Source organism: Cavia porcellus, unplaced genomic scaffold, assembly GCF_034190915.1.
Source record: "Cavia porcellus strain 051 isolate PalLab524CR breed Dunkin Hartley unplaced genomic scaffold, mCavPor4.1 scaffold_32, whole genome shotgun sequence".
In the NCBI taxonomy this organism is placed as follows: Eukaryota; Metazoa; Chordata; class Mammalia; order Rodentia; family Caviidae; genus Cavia; species Cavia porcellus.
In genome coordinates this window covers 23,796,211-23,822,438 of record NW_026947515.1, presented here as the reverse complement: position 1 = coordinate 23,822,438, position 26,228 = coordinate 23,796,211, and the positions used below count along the sequence as shown (strand labels likewise).

General features: G+C 42.8%; 2 protein-coding genes and 1 non-coding gene across 4 annotated transcripts in view; 1 reads left to right on the top strand and 2 right to left on the bottom strand.

The window, feature by feature from the left end:
- Armc7 (armadillo repeat containing 7) overlaps positions 1-19,330 on the top strand; it is a 36,568-nt gene extending 17,238 nt beyond the window's left edge. Inside the window, exon 3 of one of the 2 annotated variants that reach the window (XM_063241862.1) lies at positions 19,124-19,330. In XM_063241862.1, the coding sequence (XP_063097932.1) occupies positions 19,124-19,134 (11 nt within the window). In that variant the 3' untranslated portion in view covers positions 19,135-19,330. Of the gene's footprint in view, positions 1-462; positions 2,175-19,123 lie in introns of those variants that run through there. The other variant, XM_063241861.1, reaches the window with a different exon arrangement.
- Positions 1,596-21,245, bottom strand: Jpt1 (Jupiter microtubule associated homolog 1). Its single transcript, XM_063241864.1, has 5 exons — positions 21,043-21,245; positions 14,110-14,252; positions 13,319-13,416; positions 12,091-12,109; positions 1,596-1,857 (listed from the first exon to the last, which is right to left on the bottom strand). The coding sequence occupies exons 1-5, from the start codon at positions 21,096-21,098 to the stop codon at positions 1,715-1,717; spliced, it is 459 nt and encodes a 152-aa protein (XP_063097934.1). The 5' UTR covers positions 21,099-21,245; the 3' UTR covers positions 1,596-1,714.
- Positions 6,622-6,808, bottom strand: LOC111755463 (small Cajal body-specific RNA 16). Its single transcript, XR_002790022.1, has one exon. It is a non-coding gene; the product is annotated as a small Cajal body-specific RNA 16 (non-coding RNA).
- Positions 21,246-26,228: the final 4,983 nt, after the last annotated feature.

Sequence of the window (26,228 nt, the reverse complement as noted above, 5' to 3'; positions counted from 1 at the left end):
GTTTCCCACATTAAGACAGGAAGTTCAGGCTGGCTTCAGACTTACAATCCTCCTGCCTCAGCCTCCCAAGTGCTGGGATTAGAGATGGGCCACCAGGTCCATCTAACACTCTTCTAATTATGTGGTGGTTTCTTCCTTTATAGCTCTTTGATTTTAATTGTTTATTGGTATATTTTAGGTATACATAATGATAATTCACCAGAGGGAATTTGTACCTGTATACATCTTGATTTTTTTCCCATTCTCCTACCCTTCCTTCAATACCTCTCCCCTTTTCATTTTTGCTTCTTTTCTTCACCTCCCCTACTTCCCCTTCGAACATTTTCTATTTCAAAATATCTATTATAAATTTTCATCCTTATTTATACTTTGCTTCTCACATCAGAGAAACTATGTAGTATTTATGTGTGTCCGATTTATTTCACTTAAGGGTATGCGCTCATTTACTTAAAAATGTTTCAGGTTTATCCTTCTTTATGGCTGAGTATACAAGAACCGCATCTTCTTTATTCATTCATCAGTTGATGAACACTGTGTAGCCTTCCTCTTTGAACACCTACACTCAGAAGGACTGCATGAGTACAGAGATAACTCACTTTTGCTTTGAGGGCAAGCGAGAGCTTCCCACATGCTCAGCACATGCACTGCTACTGAGCCTCACCCCAGCCAGAGGCTTAGCCCCATAAATGACTGCCCAGCATAAAGGGCACTGGTGGAAGAGACTTTGCAGAAGAGCCCACTTCCCCCTTAGCCTCCAGGACTTTTAAATGATCTATCACAGGGAGGGCTTAAGAGTGGCAAAGAAAAGAGCCAGAGGGAGAAGACTCAAAAAGGTGACACAGGGTCACGTTTAGCTCAGCTGCACAAGCGCCTGCCTGGCAAGTACCAGGTTATAAGTTCGATCCCTCAGGAACAAAAGAAGACGACGACGACACAGGACACAGCATTTCAAAGTGTGGATATTGTTTACTGTGAAGTACAACACACATTTTAAGAATGAGATTTGTTTCATGGTCAAGCACCAGCATCATGCACACAGCATCGAATTACTGAGCAGTAAGAACAGCCTCCCTGCAGGTCTGCCCTGGACAAAGCCCCCCTGTGGGGCCGCGGCTCACCCGGATCCCAGGCCTCCTCTGGCAGCATGCGGCAGCAGGCTCTCTCCGGCAGGAGGCTCTCTCCGGCAGGAGGCTCTCTCCGCTCATCAGCCAGCTACTTTGGTTACTTTGCTCTGCAGGTAGAGAGGCCTGGCCCCTCTCCATTCCGGGTGGCACAGGGGGAACACGGATGGGGCCGGATGACTGCCAGAAAGAAGCCTGCAAAGAGAGCCGGGCGCGGGGCCGCTGGGCTGCAGGGACAGGGGAGGATATGGCCCCAGCGCCGATCACCCCGGAGAGGAGAGACTTCAGAACGAGGGAGCCTCTGACATCGGGATCCAATCATCAAAACACGGTACTAAGTGTCCCAAGCCTTCCCTTCAATCTACTGCTAAAAAAACACTCATGCCATGGCCCACAGACCCAAGAGTCAGACAGAGAGCAAGACCTGTTCTTCCCAAAGAAAAGAAAGCAGGGGGAAAAAATGACAGCAGTACATAAAGTGCTTCTTTTTTAATGAATCAAATCCAAAAGATGTACAGTCAGGCTCAAGTTGTGCAGTTCACAAGCATGGAGAGAAAACAAACAAACAAAATGACAGAGTTCAGGACAGGGAGTTAACCCAAGACCAGGCTGGACTTGCCGCCGGGGGGGTTTCTCCGAGACGGCGCAGGGGCCACCGGGCTGGGCACAGGCGCGGCGGGCACGGGCTTCTCTTCGCTCGGCCCCAGGCTGGCTTGCAAGTCTGTATCCACATTTTCTAGGAAAATAAATAACAAAACAAGTAATAACCTCTCCCAATTAAAACCAAAAGGGTGAGTTATTTGTTTGAGGATGGCTACAAACGTACCTAAAATCATAAAGAAATCATGTTTCAGCAACTCCGATTTGAACACTGTTGCTGTTTGGTATATTTTTTCTAAGTAGGCTCCTTTAAAATTATACTGGGGAGGCTGAGGCAGGAGGATTGTCGCAGATTTGAGACCAGCCTGGACTACAAAGTGAACTCAAGGCCAGCCTGCACTGCAAAGCCTCAAAAATACAAATACAAATAAAAATTAATTAAAATTACACAAATACGTCTGGGGAGTGAACTCAGGGTCTCCTACCCATACTAGGCAAGCTCTCCTATCACTGAAGTACACCACTAGTCCCCTCCTTTGGGTAGGGGAGGACTGAGGACTGAGCCCTTTAGTTTTTTTATTTTTATGGTTTTGTTTGGCACCAGGAATTGAACTCAGGACCTTGTGCTTGCCAGGCAGACACTGTTCCAATGAGCGACATCCCCAGCCCCAGCCCTTTTTGAGCTAAGATGTTGCCAAATTGCATGGGCTGGGTTTGCTTTGCAGTCTCTAGCCCTGGCTTCCTAGAGTACTAGGATTATAGGCTATGTACCTACTCCTGGCTTTTATTTTACTCATTTTGGGGGGACAAAGCTTTGCTAAGTCCTTCAGTTGCCTACACTGGCCTGTAACTTGGGATCCTCATGCCTCAGCCTCTCACACTGTTAGGGGGTGATAGGTTTACCCCTCAAACCCAACCTGTACTTCAAATTTTGAATTCTACTTTTTCCAGCCTGGCACTGCACTATACCACACAGTTGTGATGCTGAGCCACAGCTCCCCATCTGCCAATCCATCATGGGAGTAATAACTGATTTTGCAGTGTGCTTTTTACTAAGTTATCATATCTAGTTAGAGACACTGAATGCACTGTAAACATTTATAGCTGGGTGTGGTGCTACAAGCCTGTAATCCTAGCACACAGGAGGCTGAGACAGGAGGAGTATCATAAGTTTCAGGCCAGTCTGGGCTACATAAGCAAGTTCAAGGCAAGCAGCCTGCAATATAGAGTGAGACCCTGTCTCAGAGAGAGAGACAGACAGAGACAGAGAAACCAAACAAACCACAAAGAACTAAAAATAAAATGAAAGGGGCTAGGACTGTAACTTAGTACCAAGTCAAGGGGTAAAAAATGTTATTTCATTCCTGGTTTTTTTGTTATATTACCATAATTACTAGGTAAAGTATTGTTTTATCCACATGGACAGCCAACTTACTGACATCTAGCTTTCCCTTTCTGAGTGGCAATAACTTTTCTATTAATTAGGACACTTATATTTAAATTAACTGGGCACTTCCCACTTTAAAGTCCTGAGCATTATGATATTATTATCCAATACTAAAGCTACTGCTTAATTCAGTCAGAGTGGTGAAATCTCAAAAAGCACACATCCTTAAAGAAACTGCTTCACAGCATAAGTACCTGCCTTGCAAGCAGGCGGTCGTGAGTTCGATCCCCGGTACGGATAAAAAGGAAAAAGACAAAAAAAAAAGAATCACAAGGATAAGGATAAAAATGTAGCACTGTCTAAACTGCCTGAAGGCCCCCTGAATCTCCCAGACGGCTGCATGGACAGCTGCTCCCCAGCAACTCCCACTTTCTCAGAGATTTCCTGAGACAGCAGTTCAAAGTCCTCTGTACAGCCATTCCCAGGTTTAATTACCCAAAGGTCAAGGCAATGTCTTTGTCTTTTTTTTTTTTTTTGGTCTTTTTGAAACAGGGTCTGGCTATGAAGTTTAGACGACCTTGGGCTCACATTTCTAGCCCAGGTTGGTCTTGAATTTGCAAAGATCTGTCCTTTATATGCAAACAAAATTTGCCCCTGTTTTAAGGTAATTACAGTGTCTTCCTTGTACAACAGAATTATAGGCCTACACCCCCCATCTGGCTCTGATAAGCATTAGGAAAAAAGAGAAAATTTTGGAATGGTTGCTGACACCTGAAATCCCAGAGGCTGAGGCAGGAGGATTACTGCAAGTTGGAGACCAACCTGTGCTACATAGTGAGTTCAAGGTCTACATAATGAAACCTGGTCTCAAAAAGACAAAACAACAACAACAAAAATTTCACTGGGCAAGATGGCAGGGTGCTAAGCAGTAGAGAAAGTGCCTGCTGGAGAGTCCCTGTCCAGATCCTGGAACATAGCAACGTGAGGACAAGCAGGAGGAGGAAAGCGGGTACCCTGGAACCAGGAAGAAGGTGAAGCATGAACTGAAGCCCATGGAGAACATGACCAGGAAACTCCAGGGCCTGGGGATTAGCTCAGTTGCACAAGAACTTGCGGGCAAGGCTGAAAAACAAGAGACACAGGGAAGTGGAAGCACCTTGTCCCTAAGATGCGACTCAGTGTGTGAGAAGAGCAGTTTGAACTGCAGACACACAGCAACGGTGACGGTTCATGACCCCGGTAGCCTCTGCAGAGAGAAGCAGCAGTGCAGGCGAGCAGCGAACATGACGGACTGCCTGGGCTGGCAGTGAGTAAAAGGGGCTCAGTCTTCCCCAGGGAGACAGCAATTGGCCTGGAGCCATCCTGGAGACCTAGCTGGAGATCCAGCTAGTGGCTCCCAGCAGGGCTCGGACCCGTGGAAGATGCTCAGAAGGCGCTGCGCCAAATGCCACCTTACTGAGATAGATCCGCACGGACCAACACTCTGTTTCCCCAGACTGTCTGCCAGCGAAAACAGAGACAAAACTGGACATACCAGGAAGTAGACTTTTTTCCTTCTTCATCTCTCTCACATTTGTTTTTGATTTTTAGTTTTTGTTTTCTTTTTCTCTGTCTCAATTGTTTGATCTTGTTTTTATATGTGCGACTGATTTCTAGCCTCACTGTGGTTATGATTCTGTTCTGTTCTTTCCTTTCTTCCTTCACTCTTCCCCTCCAGTCTTCTATACCAGTTTCCCAAAGTTAGCGTGATACCTACCTTAGTCCTCCAACCTTATTTCTAATCTCTTCCACTTCTTCCAATTCTCTATTTTCTCTTTAAACTATTTTAAATTTTAAGCCCCGAGGGCAAAATTCACATATCAATTGGCATATCATCGTATACTGCAAATAATTTTTTGGTTTTAGATTTTGTTTATAACTACAAATCTAGTTCATACGGTTAAAAGTGGCAAATTAAGGGTGAGCTCATTTCCTAGGATCAGGTTTTTTTTTTTTTTTTTTTAACTTTTTATCGGTACCAGGGATCGAACTCACGACCGCCTGCTTGCAAGTATGCCGCTGAGCTAAATCCCCAGCTTCTAGGATCGGTTTGATGCTCTTGGTACCACTATAGTCAAAATGGACATAACTTTTCTAAACAGCTGTTGGTCCTGGTATCCCACAACAGCGATTGGCTAAGAGTCACAGAAAACACTGTGGCACAATGCCCAAGAACCACAGACTGGGCCAAACGAGCAACAAATTCTCATCTGCAACAAAATGAAGAAAGAAGTAGGATACTCCAATAGACACAAAACCTAAGAACCGCTACTCCTGAAACATACTGCAGAGTCGTAACCATCACCTGAGTCTGAAATACTAGCAATAAAGCAACCCGCCATAGGCAATTTACCCCAGGAATTAAACTAAAAAATAAGAAAAAAGAAAATGAAAAGACACTTAAACAAAATGTAACCCCAGACATCCAGTTCACCAAAAGCACACCCAGGAGGCAACAAGGTGAAATAATCCAAAAGCCTCCCACCACACCTCTCTGAAATGGTAATAACAAAGCAATTGAATGAAGCTCTGGAAAAAATGAAATCTGAAATAATCTCTCAGATAACTACAGAGATGGATCCAAAATAAAGACAACATTTAGTGCAGATACAGAAAAAAAAAAATAGAGCTTAAGAAAGTTATGTAAGCTCAGCATAGACAAGAAATGGAAGACACAAAGTAAATTCAAGCAGATATCCAGGAGAATAAAAATTCCATTGAGGGCCAAGAATTTGGCTCTGTGGCATAAGACCTGGCACCTGCCAGGTCCAGGGTTCAATCTCCAGTACCCAAAAAAAAAAAAAAAAAAAAAAAAAAAAAAATCCATTGAAAGTATTCGAAGTGCATTAGGTCAATGTGAGGACAAGATCTCAGATACTTAAGACAAGCTTGCAGTTAGTGACCATGAAAAGAAAGATTTCTCAAGAATAGCAAGGGACCATCAATCCAGCAGCTGCTAGATGAGACAAACAAGAACTTAAGTTGATTGGGGACAATCAAAAGCAAGAGATACCACAAATGATATTAAAAAATGTTTATAGATAATTATGGCAGAAAACTTCCCCAGTAGAGAAAAAGAATTTGACATACACACAAATGAGGCATATAGGATTCTAATTAGCAAAGATCAAAAAAAAAAAATCTACAGCCAGGCACATCACAGTCAAGATGCTAGAAATTCAACTCAAGAATATAATCTTAAAAACTGTTAGGGGAAAGAAACAAATCACCTAAAAAGGAAAGCCCATTTCAGAATCACAGCTGATTTAGCACAAACTCTCAAGTCAAGGAGAGCTTGAAGTGAAGTATTTCTTTTTTTCTTTTTCTTTTTTTTTATCTTTTTTGTTTTTATCGGTACCGGGGATCGAACTCGTGACTGCCTGCTTTCAAGGCAGGCGCTTATGCCGCTGAGCTAAATCCCCAGCCCCTGAGCTAAATCCCCAGCCCCGAAGTGATTTTTTTTTCTTTTTTTTGTCCTGTTTGCAGTATCATACATGATCATCAAACTGCTGCTAGAATGTTCACACCTGTTACTGCAAATTCAAAACCCAGGGAAAACTTCCGCTGGGAATTTACTTTAGGTCAGGGTGGGGCTGCCTGGTACGAGGCTGCACCCACCACGGGGCGGGGTCAGTCACACAGGAGCCTTTCCCCGGACCATAAAGTGAAGTATTTCAAACTCTAAAGGAAAACAACGTTCAACCCAGATTGCTGTATCCTGCAAAACTATGTTTCAAAATTGATGGAGAAATAAGATACTTCCATGACAAAGAACAGCTGAGAAGACTGACAACCGTTCTGAAGGACATTCTAGATAGAGATAATACGGACTACAGTTCAGTGAACTCCAGCAGAAGGAATCTACCAGGAAAGGCAAACAATTAGAGGGAAAGAAAAAAAGGGGAGAGCCGATAACAGGAAAATAACACAACAAGGGTAAGTCGATACACTTCAACTATAAACATCAAGTTAATGGCCCTAATTCACCAATCCAAAAACACATTTGCAGAATGGCTCAAGAAGCAAGATCCAATAATGTGTTGCATACAAGAAACACATTTAATTCAAAACGAAATTCATACACTGAAACTCGAAGGGTAGAAAACAATACTCCATGTGAGAAGAATCTAGAAAAAACCAGGGGTAGGTATCCTATTTGCAGACAAAGTGAATTTCAAGTCAGGATTGATTAAGAGAGATACAGAAGGTCACTACACCCTTATAAAGGGAACAATCCAAGAGGAAGAGATAACAATCATAAATACTATGCACCCAGCTATATAAAACAATTACTAACGGACATGAAAAATCAAAATAAGCCCTAATACAATTATATTGGGAGATCTCAGTATCCTACTGTCACAAAAAGACAGATCAACTAGACAAAAAAAAAAAAAAAATCAATAAAGAAATATTAGAACTGAACCAAACTTTTGAGGAAATAGAATTAGTAAATGTCTATAGCATGTTTCTACCACACAACATCAGAATACACATTTTTCTCGGTTGGACATGGAACTTCCTCCAAAATAGACCATACATTGGTTTATAGAACATGCTTAAGTAAATGTAAACAAATTGAAATTATCCCATGCATACTATCAAATCACAGTGCATTGAATTTGGAAACCCATAGCAAAGAAACCACAAGAACTTCATAAACGCATGCAAATTAAATAGCACCCTCCAGAACAACCAATGGATTACAGATGAAATTAAGAAACTGGACAACTTTTACAGCTGAATGAGGACAATACAACATACTGTACGTTATACGACACAATGAAAGCAGTCCTAAGAGGAAAATTTATAGCATAAATAAATACCCTTATCAGGAAAACAGAACAAACACCTATAAACAACTCAATGGTGAACCTCAAACTTCTGGAAAAAGAAGACAGGTTAAGCCAAAAGCTCATGCAAGGGAAGAAATTATAAAGAGCAGAAATTAATGCACTGGAAACCAAAAAAACAAAGAATCAATGAATCAAAGATTTGATTCTTTGAAAGATTAAATAAAATAAACAAACTCTTATCCAACCTAACCGAAAAAAGGAAAGAAAATACTCAAATACACGTAATTAGGAATAAGAAGGATGAAATCACAACAAACCCTACATAAATCCAGAAGATCTACCCACTTTGAAAACTTGTATTCTAACAAGATTGAAAATACAGAAGAAATGGACAGATTTCTAGGTACATATGAATTACCAAAGCTGAATCAAGAAGATATAAACATCCTAAATAAACCAATATCAATGAAATAAAAGATGCAATTAAAAACCTTTCAAAATGAAAAGCCCAAGTCCAGACAAATTCACTAATGAATTCTACAAGAAATTTAGTGAAGACCTAACACCACTACTTCTCAAACTCCTTAATGAAATTGAAAGGAGAAGGGCTGGGGATTTAGCTCAGCGGTATAGGCGCCTGCCTTGCAAGCAGGCAGTCGTGAGTTCGATCCCCGGTACCGATAAAAACGAAAAAGACCAAAAAAAAAAAAAACAAGAAAAAAAAGAAAAGAAAAAAAAAATAATTGAAAGGGGAGAAATACTTCCAAATTTATTCCTGGAAGGAAGCATTAATCCGATTCCAAAACCAGAGAAGGATCCAACTAAGAAAGAGAATTATAGGCCCATCTCTCTAACGAACATAGATGCAAAAGTCCTCAGTAAGATACTGGCAAACAGACTGCAGCAAATTATCAAAGAGATTGTATATCATGATCAAAGGGATTCATTCCAGGTATGCAGAGATGGTTCAATGTATATAAATCCATAAATGTAACACACCGTATTAGCAGAGCCAGGGATTTAGCTCAGCGCCATAAGTGCCGGCCTTGCAAGTACGCGGTCATAAGTTTGATCCCCGATATCAAAAAGAAAAAAAAAGAGCCAAAGACAAAAGTCTTATGATCTTAACAGATGCAGAAAAAGCTTTTGATAAAGTCCAGCACCCACTCAAGATAAAACCCTACAGAAAATTGGAATAGATGGTCTTTATCTTAATCTGATAAAAGCCATCCATGAAAGACCAATAGCCAACATCCTACTAAATGGACAAAAACTTTCTCTCTAAAATCAGGAACAAGACAAGAATGTCCACTGTCTTCACTCTTATTCCACACAGTTCTGGACACATTAGCCAATGCAATTAGACAAGAGAAAGAAATGACAGGAATAAGGATATGAAAGGAAGACGTTAAATTATCATTCTTTATGGATGATATGATACTTTATGTAGAACACCCAAAAACTCCACCAAAACATTTCTAGATTTAATAAGCAAAACCAGCAAAGTAGCTGGATACAAAGTCAACACTTAAAAATCAATAGCTTTCCTGCACACAAAAAAACTCACTAAGAGACAAATTAGGAAAACACCTTTCACAATAGCATCCAAATAAATGAAATACCCAAGAATCAATGTAATGAAGGAAGTAAAATACCTTTGCATTGAAAACTACAATGCTCTGAAAAGATCTAAGAGGCTATCAGAAAACAGAACGATTAAAAAAAAAGAAAATTGAACGATATCTGTTGTTTTTGGGCAGGAAGAACCCATGTAGTGAAAATGGCCATACTTCCAAAACTGTTATACAGATTCAATGCAATTCCAATCAAAATTCCAATAGGACATCTCACAAAATTAGAGAAAACAATCATAAAATTCATCTGGAACCAGAAGAGATCTAGAATAGCAAAGGCAATCCTGGGCAATAAAGACAAGACAGGGGGGGCATCAGAATCCCTGACTTAAAATTATACTATAAAGCTACTGTGATAAAAACAGCATGGTAATGGGGAAAAAAAAAAAAAAAACCTCAAAGATCAATGGAATATATTAGAAGATGCAAAAACAACTCCAGACACACGAAGCCACCTTATCTTTGCCAAAGATGCCAAACACATTCATTGGAAGAAAAATAGCCTCTTTAATAAATGGTACTAGAAAAACTGACTTTTCACATGCCAAAGATTAAAGTTGGACCCATATCTTTCACCATGCACTAAACTAAACTCATAATGAAGCCATGATCTAAATATTAAAACAGAAATAATAAATCTGCTAGAAGATAAGAGTAGGTAAAACTCTTGAAGACATTAGTGTAGGCAAAGACTTTATGAACAAAACCCAGTTGCACAAAAACTATCACAAAGTATCAACAACTGCGGGGGCTGGGGATTTAGCTCAGCAGCATAAGCACCTGCCTTGCAAGCAAGTGGTCATGAGTTCGATCCCCCGTACCAATAAAAAAAAAAAAGAACAACTGGGATCTCATCTTATTAAAAAGCTTTTGCATAGCAAAAAAAAAAAATGCCACCAGCAGAGTGAAGTAACAGCCCACAATGTTGGAGAAAATGTTTGCCAGCTGTTCCTCAAAGGATTACTATTGATAACATATAAAGAACTCAAAAAACAGTCCTCCCAGATTTAAAGAACCACTCCAAAAATGGGCAGCTGAGACAAACACACTTCTCACTTCTCAGATGAAGAAATACAAACAGCAAATAAATATATGAAAAAATATTTAATAGTAGAAGTATTCAGAGATGAAAAGCAGTAAACTAAACAGTCTAGGTTTTGCCAGGTGTAGGAGGGCACACCTGCAATCTCAGCACTTCAGAGGCTGAGGCAGGAGGATGTCATTGAGTTCACTGCCAGCCTGGGCTACATAAGCGAGCTTAACATTACACTCTGCACTACAGACTGAAACCATGTCTCAAAAAACAAACACACACAAACAAAAAACCAAAACCTAGACTTTACTTCCAGAACTGTCTTTCCAAATGGCACAAACAGCCAGGCATGGTAGCACATGCCTGTAATCCCAGCACTGCAAGACTGAGGCAGGAGGATCAACAAGAGTTCAAGGCCAGCCTGGACTACATGATGAGACCCTGCTTCAAAAAGGAAATAGAAAGACACAAGCAGGCCTCACACAGTAAGCACATCTGCAGCCAGGTGAAAAGTGATCAGGAAAGAGTTTGAGAGGGCAGAAGAAGAACGCACTCTTACCCATCTGCCACCATAAAACTGTGCACCCGGCAGGGCGCAGAGGAAGCAGCCAGCCCCTGGCCGCGCGCACGCGCCGGGTACCTGGCTGACTGCTGCCGCCAGCGCTGAGGCCCGGCTCGCCCCCATCAGCTGGTGTCTGGCGCTCATTAAAAGAAGAGGTAATGAATACTTCAAAGATCTCAAATAATTAAGTAAATGATTATAGCTTATTTTCATTTATAATTGGTTATACCCAACTGGAAATTTATCTGCCCCTAACATGATCATTTACAAAATCACTAGCAGGTGAGCTGATGTCTTACTTACTAAGCACCTTGGTGTTTTATTTTAGTTTATTTATTTATATTTATTTACTTATTGGTACTGGGAATCTGCACTTGCCAGGCAGGTGCTTATGCCACTGAGCTATATCCCCAGCAAGCACCTCGGCATTAAATCAAGTGATCTTGGTAAATTCAGAGGTGTGAGCTGGGCCTGAAATGGCAGATCCTCTTATTAAAAAGCTCTCAGTAGGGGCTGGGGATTTAGCTCAGCGGCATAAACACCTGCCTTGCAAGCAGGCAGTCTTGAGTTCGATCCCCGGTACCGATAAAAAGGAAAAAGCCAAAAAAAAAAAAAAAAAAAAAAAAAAAGCTCTCAGTAAATATAACAAATATTGACCCAATTAAAGTATGTACATTGTCAGAAGATTCCCCAGTTTTTTCTTTTAGTACATTTCTACCATTCATCTCATGTTGGCAGATTAAGAAGGTAGCTATGCTTTCTAACTTTCTAGTTTCGTTTTTCTTTTCCCTCTACCCAGAGTACGCTGGCACGGGAGGCACAGCCAGGGCTCTTTCCCCACGACATGAGTGGAATCAAAATTTAGATCTGCTCTGAAGCATTTACACAACCAGCAATTCAGTTTTCAGAAATACTCACCATGAATGTCACCTTCTCCCTGGAAAAGAAAAAAATTAAAAGAATTTACTTCTTATTTTAATTTCCAATACACAAAACAGTCCGAGCTGACTGGCTGATATCTAGATGGAATCAAATATGAAATTTCATTCTGTTCAAGATTAATCAATCAGTGGGAAAAAAAAAGAAATTCCATTCTGATGCAATTATTAAGGGGCATTAAAGGCCTTCCTTCAACTGAAGGCAATGTTGTACAACATTCTGCACACAAACTGCCCCATCTATGATGAGTATGATCAGGATGCATGAATATCTAAAATGTACCAATAAAATCTGATAAAAATTTTTAAATTGCCCAGTCTCAGTGACACCTAACACACACAGCACACATGTGCACAGACACACACATGAGCATACACACTTTACACTTACTCCGATGACCTAAAGCCAGTTAGCATTTCAGAGGCTATTTCATCAAACGGGAAACTGAAAATCTATCATCTGCTTTCTCTCCTTCCTCCTTTCCTAGCTGCTGAAGGCCCCAGCGAGCTCCAATCTCTTGACAGCTGTCCTTACACTAGGCAGCTGCTGCTCCTCAGTGCTGGAAGGTCCATGGTCAGGAGGACGTCCTCCTGGGCGAGGTCTTTATGGACATACACTATGAGGCTTAGCAGCAGTCCTCCTCTGCAGATAGTCCTAAGAATAACGCCAGTAGCTGGGCATGGCGCTACAGGTCTGGAATCCCAGAACTCTGGCAGCTACAGCAGGAGAATGAGAAGTTCAAGGCTAGCCTGGCCTGGTCAATTTATTGAGACCCTGTCTCCTAATCAGAAAATTAAAAATGAGCTGGCTCATGGGGCTCCATAGGAAGGCCTGGCTTCACTCCTCAGTACCATTGGTGGTACAGTCTCCTAGTGTTCACCTCAAGAAACGTTTGCAAACTGCTGAAACAGTCCTTAACTCAGGATGGTATTCTACTGAGATAAAGAAGAAGTTAGTATGAGCCAAAAATCACTACTGAAGGCCCTGAAATTAATCCTAATGGCAAGAGATCTCTGAGCGGATGAGGACACAGAGCAAACTCACTTCTCTGACTTTACTGTCTACTTACAATGCTACTGTTACTAAGATGGCCCAGTCCCTTTCCTAATAGCTATTATGTGAGATGCCAGTTGCAGAACTGAGATTCTCAGTAAACAAGGGGAAGTCTGATTTCTGAACCCTCGGCCCATCTGTCTTTCCTCCTGACCTTCAGATCGAAGAAGTCTCCAGTGTTTCCTTCCGAGGAGTTCCTTCTCTGGGGCCCAGATGACTCCAAGTCTTCCCTGCCTCCACTAGACTTGGCACCTAAAAACACCAAACATTTTTTTTTTTTTTGCTTTTACCTCTGTTTGCCACACAGGCACTTAAGCTGCTGAGCTAAATCCCCAGCCAACATACTTTCTTGAGGAATAAAGTAGAAGACCTAAAACAAAATACCTTAGTCACCTATCACAGACAGAGGAAACCATCTCAGCTGACAGTTTAAACATCCCCCAAGAGGGGTGAAATGTCCCACTCTTACTCCCTTCCCTATGCTGGTCCATCCCACAGAATCTCAATGCTTCCCATTGCTTTCTTATCATGTTAAGCATAAATGATTGTTCATCACCCTCAAGCTACATTCTGATTAGCACAAACCAGCTGTAAGCTGGGTACAGCGACACATGGATATAACCCTAGCTATTCTGGAAGATGAAGCAGGATTGGAAGTTCAAGGTCAGCATGGGAAATTCAGTGAGAACTTGTCTCATGATCAAAAGAGCGTGGGGAGGCAGCTGATGATAAAACACCCATATTTTAATCCTCAGTAGCAAAAACAAAACAAATAAAAAGCTCATATCCTGGTTGGCATATGCTTGCAATCCCAGGACTCTATAGGCTGAGGCAAGAGGATCTTCAATTTGAGTCTAGCTTGAATTATGTAGTGAGATTCTGTCTCAAAAAAAACAAACCAAGTAAGATCCAAGCTGTGGTCATGTCTTGGAATAGTGATCATACCTGCTGACTTGACCCAAGAAGGGGGGTTTTCTTCAGGTGTCCCGAAGATGCTGGAGGCCATTTTGTTCTTCCTCACAGGCTGTTCTGTGGGTTCATCAAAGCCTAATGAAAAATTGGATCCACCACCTGGAGGCCGCAAAACCCTAGAGACAATAGCAAATCAATAATTTCAAATTCTACCAGAATATTTTTTCCTGCCATTTCCTTCACCCATTCATTCCCACCCTTAGTCCCAAAAAGAGCTGCTAATATATGAAAAAAGAACTGACTCATTCTAGTATAAACTAAATCAGGAAGTTGAGACACCCAATAGTGCTGTGTCTTCTTTGTAGTACTAGACAGGTTGGTGTGTCCCTTTAAGAAAGAGTAAAACGTTTATGCCAGGCATGGTGGCACATGCCTACGAATTCCAGTACTCAGGAGGCTGAGGAAGGGGGATTGCCATAAATTCCCAGCACCTCAAAAACAAGTGAAAAATGGACTAATAAAAATTTTAAATATTTTTTAAAGTTTAGAAAAAGTACACCTTGTTTCTTATTTGTTTTGAGAAGGGGTAAAAAAAAATTTGGGGAGGTACTAGGATAAAAAAGTTTTGGACACAGGGTCTCGCTATGTAATCCAGGCTATTTTTGAACTTACTATATAACCCAGGCTGGCCTTAAACTCATGACAATTCTCCTGCCTCAGCCCCAAATGCTGGCATTACAGGCATGTGCCACCATTCCTGGCTATATTTTGTTATTTCTTCATTTGAAAACTATCCATTTTTATTTTCAACTACAAGAATTAATGGCAGCCAGGTGTAGTAACACATGCCTGTAATCCCAGCACTCAGGAGGCTGAGGCAGGAAGATCAATGAGGTCAACATCAGCCTGAAATACACAGTGTTAAAAAAATAACTTTTTGCTGTTGACATTGTTGTTTTTTTACTCAGACTAGCAAGTAAGTGCTTTTTTTGGTTGGTTGGTTGGTTGGTTTTCAAGACAGGATTTTGCTATGTAGTCCAGGCTAGCCTTAAGTTATATACCCCAGGATGGCCTTGAGCTAATACACCAGGACCCTCTTGACTCAGTCTCTCAAAGTGCTGGAATTGCATGCTTGTGCTATTGTAGCCAGCTTAATACAATCAAGAGGGTATAGTTTATCAGGGTGGAAAAGATTGTTTTGTTTTTTGTTTTTATTTTTGTTTTATCGGTACCGGGGATCGAACTCACGACTGCCTGCTTACAAGGCAGGCGCTTATGCCACTGAGCTAAATCTCCAGCCCCAGAAAAGATTTTTTAAAAAGCTGCCTTGGCACTATAGTATGAGAGGATACATTTGTGCAAACTTTCTAAAGACATGTAACTGGGAGGGCAAAATGGAACTTTGAAAGTACATTTTTTTCTTTTAGAGATAAGGGACTTCTCTAAATTTCCTCAGACCTCGGGCATAAACTAGCATTCCCACCTCTGCCAGATAAACAGGATACACAGACATCATAGCAGGAGGTCAAAGTCTGGTTTCACTTCCTTAGAAAAGGCAGGGAGAGCTCTGGCCCAGGAAAGGAGCAAACAGGCCTGAAAGCCTCTGCTACTTCCTTGTGTCCCATGTCCCACTATTCTCTGCTGAGAAAAACTCCAAGACACCTATACACAGTGAGAGGGTGATGCAGGTGATGAGGACCTCCACCTCCTTGGAGCTAGCTTTCTTTTCTCTCTCTTTTTGTTTTTTTTTCCTTTCTTTTTTGAGACAGGGTTCTGCTACGTAGTCTAGGCTGGCCTTGAATTCACCTTGTAGGCCCGGTTGGCCTGAAACTTGCAGGGATCCTCCTGGCTCAGCCTCTCCAGCACTGAGATTACAAGCATGCACCACCATGGCCTGCAGAGCTAGCTTTCAATAAACCCTTTTTCTTTCCTTTTTTTTTTGGAGCAAAGTCTCATTATATAGTGCCTCAGACTGGCCTCGAAGTTCTGCCTCAGTCCTGGGACAGTAGGTGCACATCATCACACCAGACTCTTCCTTTCTGACAAAATAAGTGGCCTTAGCCAGGCGTGGTGGCTCACGCCTGTAATCCCAGCACTCGGGAGGCTGAGGCAGCAGGATTGTTGCGAGTTCGAGACCAGCCTCGGCTACAAAGTGAGCTCAAGGCCAGCCTGAACTGAATAGAGAGACCCTGTCTCAAAAAGACAAAAAAAAAAAGTGGCCTCCTTTGATTTAGTCATTGGTTAACAAATGACCCTGAGAGTATCCACCTACGTGGCCAGGAGCACAGAGTTTGAGAATTATGAACTCTCTATGCCTCAGTTTTCTCCTCTATCAAATAAGAATATCAGTATCTGTCTCTCAGAGTATTATTATAAGGATATCATATAAAATCTGAAACATGGCTATCATGTACATTAGCTATTATTATAACCAAATAAATGTCACCACAATGCTATCCAGGGTTCCTTCTCATGGATCCAGATCCGAGACTGAATCCAGGAAGCACCGGGCTACATCTACACCCACACACTGCTAACCCTTTTCATTTCATTTTGAGACAAAATGTCACTAAGGTGCCCCAGGCTGGCCTTGAATTTAGGATCCTCCCACTTCCGCCTCTGCAGTAGCTGTAAAACCACACAACTTGCCTTGTCCTTCATACACCATATTTTTCTGTTATGGCTATTGCTCTAAAATTCTTTTAAAGACTGCTTCTGAAATTCAGAAATTTCTGCTAATGTTTCTTTTGACAATACTTCTTTCCCCACTGTCCACACTGGATAGATGTGATTCCATATTCACATGTATCCATTCAGAATGGATGTTCACATGTACCCCGTCAGAAATCTTGGCTCCTCAGCTCCTTGGGAAGTATAACCTGGCAACGGTCCCCAACACTGCCCTTCACCGGACTCACACGTTGCCCTTTCCCACCTTTAGTGGTGGCCCATGTCCTGTCCTGCCTCTTTCTGCACCAGGGCCCATTGCCCAGCAGAAGCTGAAAACCACACAAACGCTGCCCTCCAGCAACACAACCTCTTCTTAAACAGACCGTGGTGGCTCCAACCACCCTGTCCAGCAGTTGGGCCTGGCACTTTCTGCACTGTGCCCAGGTTTATCTCCACCTACTCTCTACCCTCCCCTCACTGCCCAGTCCAACTCCTCCAGCTGCTCCCAGAGCTGGAGAGTAACAGTCCAGCCTGCCAGGAGGACACGGCAGGACACTCCCTGCCCCCCGGAGTTGCTAGCTCTCCATCAAGAGCCAGATCGTAAAGAGTTCTGGCTCTGTGGATTGGGTCTTCCGAACTACTGACCGCCACGCAGCACACAAAGACAGCCACAGACAATACGACAACGAGTATGCCTGTGACCAGCAACATTTTATACCTCAGCTGGGGATGGACACTGAATTTTAATTTTATCTTCATGTAATTTTCATAAGACAGAAAACTGTTTTTCTCAACCATTTATCAATGTGAAAATCATTGTTCAGGAATTCTCCAAAAAACTAAGGCTGAATCTTGCCCAGAGGTTAGAGTTTGCTGAGCCCTGGTTGGGGCAGTTCAACAACCTCTTGTCAGGAAAAGTCAGGCTCTAAGAAGCTCAAAGTAAGTGCCCTGCTTAGTGTGTGAATACAGCTTGAATCCAAGCCTCAGCACCTAGCAGTCCCGGTGCTTCAGTGGGATAACTACACAATTTGCTTTTCCTCTTTAAACTACATATCTATATGGTGGGGCATGGTGGTGCACACCCGCCAAGGCCAGCAGTCTGGAAGGCTGAGGCAGAAGGATCTCAAGTTTGAACCTGCACCAGCATGGACAATTTTTTTTTCTTTTTCTTTTTTCTTCTGGTTCCAGCTGGCTTTGAAGTCACTTTGTTAATCCAGGCTGGCCTCAAATTCACAGTGATCCTCCTGCCTCAGCCTCCAGAGTGCTTCGATTAGAGGCATGCATCACCACACCCAGCCAGCGTGGGCAATTTAGCAATTTAGGAACCCTGAGTCAACATAAAAAAATTAAAAAGAGCTAGGGCTGTAGCTTAGTGAAAAAGCTCTGTACTCAATCCCTAGAACTGCAAATAATAATCATAATCATAATAGTAATTAAATTTCATTATCTACCCCCAAAACCCCATTGCATTCCTTTGTAACATGTGAAACATTTAAAGCTCCATTTTTTTCCCTAAATCTTCATATTAAATACTCATTTAAATTCACTGTATAAATTAAGATAAATTGTAGAAGCATACAATTCATCAAAATAATTTTAGGCTTAATGAAATTGTTTAAATCTGAAGTGATTAGGTTTTTATCATGTGTACCTCAAATCAACAAAGCACCTGAAATAACAGAACCAAAATCAACTCGGTTCCTTGAGAGGTCCTTCGTTTCCTAGATTAGAATGACTGTCTTCACTGATCAAAATTAAAACCTCAGGGGCTGGGCTCAGCGGCATAAGCACCTGCCTTGCAAGCAGGCGGTCGTGAGTTCGATCCCTGGCACTGATAAAAAGTTTTAAAAAAAAAAAAAAAAAGAGCCAACAAAATGAAAACCTCATGCATCATTTGGCCAAATGAAGAGTCTTCAAAATCCCCTGGGTTAAGAAATAGTTTTGGCCTTGGAAGAAAGGAAAAGAATGGAAAAAGAAAAAGACAAGTGGAGAAAAGGAAGGAGGCGAGGAAGCAACAAAAGAACAGAGCAAGAGACAGACAGACAGACAGACAAAGACAGACAGACACTGGTACCCAACAACTTCAAAGTAAATAAAGCCCTGCCGAGGTCAACTTCTGCAGAGCCACGCTGCTCCAGCAACAGCAGGTAGTACCTACTCAGATGACGTCAGTGTTGTAGAGACCATTTGTAATATCAAGACATCCCCAAACAAAGACTTGATCACAAGACAGAAAGTATTTCAATCTCAATCTTTACTATTCTTTCTGGATGATGTACAATAACTAAATGAGGATTGTTTATTCAAGACTCAACAAAAACATGCCCATGTATTATAGAAAAAATGTTTTTTAATGTACTTTTTTTTTTAATTTCAGTTTCCATATGATCTTTACAAATCACTCCCTACCACAATGAATTTATAATGAGGTGAGAGCCAGGACAAGCTAACTAAAGAAAAGTAGTTTATGAAAATTGGGGAAGATTACGGAAGAAGGAAAGCTGAGAAGAAAATGACAACGCCACAGTACTAAGATCACAATATTGGAGGAAAACTAATGGCAAGCGTGAATAAAACATTTATCTCGCAGAACCAAAAAGTATTTGTCTCACAACTCAAATCCACATGAAAAAACAAACAAGATTTATTTGACCTGGTTACTGAATTGTTTACAAAGCACTAAAGTCAACACCAAAGGCTAAAACCCCAGTCCATGTTATCATCCCACTCAAGTCTGACCAGCAGAAAGCTGACACAAAATGGAGCACCATAGCTCAATTTGTCCCTGTGTCCTCTAAAAACAGTATTTCATAGGAAGGATGACAACAGAAGAGGCAGTGACTAGTGTTTTCTTAGGTTCTGCACAAATTCCCCTCCCAGTAACCTTAGTGTTTGCAATCTTAGTCATTCTTTTCTACATTGCAAAAGTGAAAGGCGTTAGTTGAAAGGCAACAGCACAAGTACTTCCTCCTAGGCCTCCAGTGCTGAGCTGCTTTTTGTTCTCAAGTTCTCTAGCCCCTGTGAGATAGACATTGGTGCTTCATGTCTGTATTCTTAGCCCCACAAAATGGCTCCCTTTGTGCCACTTGGCCAGAACCCCAAGGCTGGCCACACATGACTGAAAGACGTGATCAACAGGGCACAAATTCCCCAGAAAAAGTGACATCTAAGCTTTCTCTAAGCCCTGAGGAAGATCCCCGAGATGCCTACAACGCACCTCACAGAACAGTGTACAATTAGCTGAGACAATGTGGACACCTTTCACAGGACTTATGCTCTTCCACCAAGTTAATCAAGGACTTGGAATCGGGTCCCAGTGTAAATACTCAGCCCAGTACCCCCTCCCCAAAACGCAGGCCGATGGGTGGCAAGAAAGGCCCCAGCTTCCCAGGTGGAGACTCTACGAAAGAGACAATGGATGTCCCCGGCCCCGCCCAAGAACTGGAAACCTCCTCCTACAGGGCACCCAGGTCCAGGAATGAACTCATTTGGCAAATGTCAAAGGGGATGCGAAGGAGGTGGGGTGCACAGACCGAGGTCCGAAAGGTTAAGCTCCGAAAACCCACTGTGGCCTGCGCGTTCCCCCTCGCGCTCTGAGGTGGGCACGGGGAGGGGGAGGAGACAGGGTTTGTCTCTCCTTTGTTAAAAGAGGGAGACACTTCGAAGAGAGGAGAGACGGTTTTGTCCTGGCCGGGAGTGTGGGGTCGCGATGACCAGCCCCGCCCAGTCACATATGCACCTGCCGGGCGGGCCCAGAGGAGGAATGGGGACAACGGCTGGGTTCAAGCGTGACTGACCCGGCAGAACCGGTCGCGGGATCTGATCGCTGCGCCCAAATCTGGGACCAGGACATGCTCCGGGCCAGAGGCAGAAGCGCGTGGCGCGGGGGTGGGACAATGGGCCTGACCCAGACACCCTTACGGACCCGCGGGCACATGAGGGGCCACGATCACCACCTTGAGGGCTGAGCCAGCCTAGCCGGGCAAAGCAGAGCGAATCTTTCCCCAAATTCCCATGGACTAGCACTCGCCCTGCAGCGAGGGGTGGTCAGCCCCGGCCGCCCCGCCGATTGCTCCGTGGGAGGGATGAATGGAGAGCAGTTGGATCTGGGCGGAGTCGTGGCCCCCGGCTCGCCGTAAGGCACAAAGCAACCCAGCGGCAGAGCGCAGCCGGCATCCGTCCAGGCGCTAGCGCGGCGAACCGAACGCTTTACCACAACGACCGGCTACCGGCCGCGGGCGGCCGCCCTCTGAGCCCTAGGACCCCCGCGCCTTGAGAAGCGCCCCGTCGCCTCACCGGGAGCTATTCCTGCTGTTGGGGTCAACACCCTTGAAGGTGGTGGTGGTGGTCATGGCGCCCAAGAGCGAGGTAGGCTGGCGCAGGAGCAGAACGATGAACTGGCCGGACCCGAGGTGTGCAGGGTGAGCTCCAGACACAACGCAAACAAGCACTACCGAAACCGCCCCCACAGCCTGGCTGGCCCGCAAGCCACATTTATAGAGCTCACATGCCCCGCCCCCATCCCCATCAGCATTGGCCGATTCAAATAGACCTCTTTGTTCCTATTGGTTAATCGAAGTGCCAAGCACCGTGCGGCGTCCAGACAAGCTGCGGAGGACTCCAGCTCGACCCAAACCCACCGCCTTACCGGGCAGGGACGGTCTAGGCACCTTCTCCCCTCCCCCACCTCCAAAATCTCGGCGATGATTGGACAGCAGGAGAACCTGCCCAGAGATCCGCACAAACTGTGCTGCCACTTAAAAAAGTTACTTGATGGGGGGCTGAGGATTTAGCTCAGCGGCATAAGCGCCTGCCTTGCAAGCAGGCAGTCGTGAGTTTGATCCACGGTATAGATAAAGGAAGTGCTCATTCTGGTGGGGGAGTTCAAACTTGCAACCAACGACAGATTTCCTATCGCTATCATTCCCGCTTGTACTTTTTTTTAACTTTCGCGCTGAGGTATATATATATATATATTTTTTTTTAAACAGTCTTGCCAGGTTGCTGGGCTTGAATTTGTAATCCTTGGGCTTCCGCCTACCACAGTTCCGAAATTACAGGTGTACAGCACAGTGCTAACCTTACTTTTATGGTGGATGGTAAGGCCAGTTTCCATAATGAAAACTACTACTATGAGTTGACAGTTTTTAAACTGAAGACACACACTTGTAATACACTTGAGAGGCTGAAGCAGGATAGCAACAAATTCAAGGCCAGAAGTATATAAGGAGACTGTCTCAACAAACAAACAAATGGAGTACCTACTGAGTAAACCATTTAGAAGCATAACAGTCCCAAAGCAGTAGCACTATGTGTCAGCAATAGAAAGCACACCAAGATGATTCCCTCTTAAACGAATGGAAATTCTTCACATTTAATGTTACTATTTAGCTGAAGGAGGTAGTTCATGAGTTGAACCAAAATTACAGTCCTGCCGATTTGGGGGCCTGTTCTGGGCTCCGCAGCTGTTAATAACTCTTAAGTCATGCCTCTCCCACCTGTCTGAGTAAATCTATCCCTGCAACAAATGCAGACACACTTGAGGTCTCAGGAATGACTGTTTACAAGATCGTAATAGGAAAGTCTGGAGTAAAGAAGTTCAAGCAGTTGACAGATAATCCCTTCTCTTTTCACCCATTTTGCCTCCAGGCAGATGTCTTTACTAGTCTCAGAATGTCCATAACAGACTACATTCCTCTTTAGGAATCTCCTTCCAGCCTGTTGAAATTTGTATTTTCTTGTTTTTGTTTTTAAATTTGTATTGTCAACAGCAGGCAGAGAGGTTTCTCTAATCTAGAAGTCATCATCTTATATTTATACGTTTACCACAAGAGCATTAAGCACTCCAACTGTTTGGGTTACAGACATCCTTTTTTTTGTTTTTTTTTTCATGACCGCCTGCTTGCAAGGCAGGTGCTTATGCCACTGAGCTAAATCCCCAGCCCCTGTCATCCTATGCTTAAAAACGAGCCTAAATTTCCTAAGCCTTAAAATCAAGTAACAAACAAACAACAAAAACAAAAAAGCAGACTAATCTGTGAGTACCCCCCCCTCAGAAATCATGTAATTATGAACTAGTATAATGCTTTCTAGGCTCTTTTGGGAGAAATCTAGTTTTTTTTTTTTTTTTTTTTTTTTTTGTTTTTTTTGTTTTTTTTTGGGGGGTACCTGGGATCAAACTCATGACCTTGCACTTGCCAGACAGGTGCTTATGCTACTGAGCTAAATTCTTGGGCCCACTTTGTTTTGTTTTTTAAAGACAAGGTCTAGCTATACAGTTCAGGCTGGCCTCAAACTCATTAAGTAGCCAGGCTGGTCCCAAACTCGAGTGATCCTCCTGCCTCAGCCTCCTAAACGCTGGGATTACAGGTGTGTGCCATCACATCTGGCCTGAAATCTAGTTTGTATTTATTTTTTGGTATTTGGAATTGAACTCAGGATCTTCTGCTTGCCAGGCAAGCACTGTGCCACTGAACTATACCAGCTGAAATCTAGTTTTGAATCTCAACTGTTACCTCTTCTGAGCACCAGTATCCCTACTTTTTTTTTTTTTATCGGTACCGGGGATCGAACTCACAACCGCCAGCTTGCAAGGCAGGTGCTTATGCCGCTGAGCTAAATCCCCAGCCCCTATGGACCTGTTTTTATTTTATTTTATTTTATTTTTTGTCTTTTTTGTTTTTATCAGTACCAGGGATCGAACTCACGACTGCCTGCTTACAAGGCAGGCGCTTATGCCGCTGAGCTAAGTCCCCAGCCCCTGGACCTGTTTTTAAACAGGTAATTTTGATTTCTAGCTTGAGATAAGAACTTTCAGTATAAAATTGAAATAGTCACAGGCTGGCATGGTGCACAGGCCTGTAATCCTAGCACTCTGATAGACTCCCCCTGTCAGGTCTCCCACCTATTTGTATATGTATGTTGTACACATGTACGGATGCGTGAATTTATTTATGGTTTTTGAGACAGAGGCTCCCTATGTAGTGGAGGCTGACCTGGGACTATGTAGCCCAGGTTGCTCTGAAACCCTTAGCAATTCTCCTGCTTCAGCCTTCGAAATGCTGGGACTACAGGTGTAAGCCACCAGGCCTGCCTTCTTAATTTTTTGAGACAGGGACTTGCTGTGCAGCCAGGGCTGGCCTCAAACTTGCAGAAATCCTCCCAAATTCTAGTATTACAGGTGTGTGCCATTACACTTGGTTTCTTAATTTGATTTTGAGACAGGGTCTCACAAAGTTGCTGAATTTCCAGGCTGGGCTTGAACTTGGGTTTCTTCTATCGCAGCTCTCAGAGTGCTGGAATTGTAGACGGATGCCACCAGACCTAGCTACAATTTTTTTCTTTTTCTTTCTTTTTTTTTTTTTCTTTGAGACACAGTCTCAAAAAAAAAAGACATGGTCTCGCTGTTACGAGAGCTGGTCTTAAACTCACTACACAGCCCAGGCTAGCCACGAACTCACAGCAATACTCCTGCCTCAGCCTCCAAAGTGTTGTCCTTTTAATGATGGAAAACTTTGACATAAAGGCAGGAAAAACAAAAACAGAAGGGTAAGGGAAAAATGGGCTCTGCAGAGCAAGTTTGGCCAAGTAAAATGGGAGAAAAAATAAAAAATATAGATCATAGCATAGAGGGGGCTAGTAAGAGACACAATAATTTTTTTTTTTTTTTAAGGTTAGTCAAGTGAAGCAGTGGGGGTGGAGAAGGAACAAAGAAATGTGTAACTGGTTGTGATCAATTAGTTGTAAACACCACTGCACTCGGACCAGCCGAGATACAATAATTTTAATATGGACTTCCTGTTGGTTTTTAAATTTCTGCTAAATATGTAGAGTGCTTTACTCAAGAATGTAATAAACGGGGCTGGGGATTTAGCTCAGCAGCATAAGTGCCTGCCTTGCAAGCAGGCAGTCGTGAGTTTGATACCAGGTACCGATAAAAGGGAAAAAGACAGAAAAAAAAAAAAAATGTAATGAACAAGCCAGAAGTGGTGGCATATGCCTATAATCCCAGCCCTCAGGAAGCTGAGGTAGGAGAATCGTTGCAAATTCAAGATCAGCCTGGGCTAGAAAGTGAGCTCAAGCCTGAACTCAGCCTGAACTGCATATCGAGACCTACTCTCAAAAACACGAACACACACAAAAAATAAATAGAAGAATGTAATCAACAATTTACTCAAGTTAGAAAAATCTGCAATACCTATCACTGTTTGGCCTACTATGCATAAACACAGTCCACAAACTTGATTCCTTCCACTCCTCAGGTTGTAAACTGAATTGGATGAGAAGCAAATCAATAAATTCAATGATTAAGTTCAATATTGACCTTATGGAGAGATTCGATTCTGTTCCTGTCCAGTTTGGTTTGCAACCAGAATCAAGGAGAAAAATGAGTTCATGAACTGAAGCTTCACTGTACATACAAAACTACCCTAAATAGTGGGCAAAGTGGCACATACCTGTATCCTAGCACTCATGAAACAAGGCAGAAGTGACATGAGTTTGGGGTATGCTGGAGTTACACAGTGAGCTCAAAACCAGCTCTAACTATAGAAAGTCTGTTTCAAATTTTTCTTAAAAAGTACCCTAAATTAGCATTTATTTGTACTCAAGCATCTGTTTTGCCTTCAGGGTTATTAGTGTTTAAAATTGCAACCTACCCCAGTTTATTTCAGAATGCCAGAGAAAATGGGCAATCTACACTGGCCTTATTCTCAGGATTTACTGTCCCTAAAGTCTATAATCCAGGTGAAACCTATCATTTTGATCTGTGTCTTTTACTATAATCCAGTATGCATAGATCTAGCAGAACTGTAAGGACTGCAAATATTTGACTGTTTTTGACCTTCAGTAGTAACTGCTTATGTTCAACGTTTCTATTTATTTCAATGTCTCTATTTATTTATTTTTGTCTTTTTTTTTTTTTTCTTTTCTTTTTTTTTTTTGAGACGGGGTCTCCCTCTGCAGTTCAGGCTGGCCTTGAGCTCACATTGTAGCCTAGGCTGGTCTCAAACTCGCAACGATCCTCCCACCTCAGCCGAGTGCTGGGATTACAGGCGTGAGTCACCACGCCTGGCCTATTCATTTCGTTTTTTGAGATAGGATCATTTTAACCTATGTAACCCAGGATGGTCACAAATTAACGATCCTTTTGCCTCAGCCTCACATGCTTACAGCATGTGACATGTGATACCACAATCAGCTTCATATATTGTTGGTGTTGGGGATTGAACCTTATGCTGCTAGACGAGTGCACTACCACTGAGCTATGCCACCCATGATTCATACATTCATATAGATTTCCACCCCACCCCCACCCCCATTACTTAAGGACGGACCCAGGACCTCTACATTGAGGTACCTCATTCCCAGCCATTGTTTTTTTTCCTTCAAGACAAGGTCTTGCTAAATCGCTCAATAGCCAAGATTGGGCTCAAACATGCGGTCCTCCTGTTTCTGAAGTCTTCTAGACTGCTTGAGATTAC

Coding starts and splice junctions, on each gene's coding strand:
- Jpt1 (XM_063241864.1), bottom strand. CDS start 21,098: ATGACCACCACCACCACCTTCAAGGGTGTTGACCCCAACAGCAGGAAT. Junction 14,253..21,042: donor AACAGCAGGAATAGCTCCCG/GTGAGGCGACGG, acceptor TATTGTCTCTAG/GGTTTTGCGGCCTCCAGGTG. Junction 13,417..14,109: donor TTCTTGGGTCAAGTCAGCAG/GTATGATCACTA, acceptor TGGTGTTTTTAG/GTGCCAAGTCTAGTGGAGGC.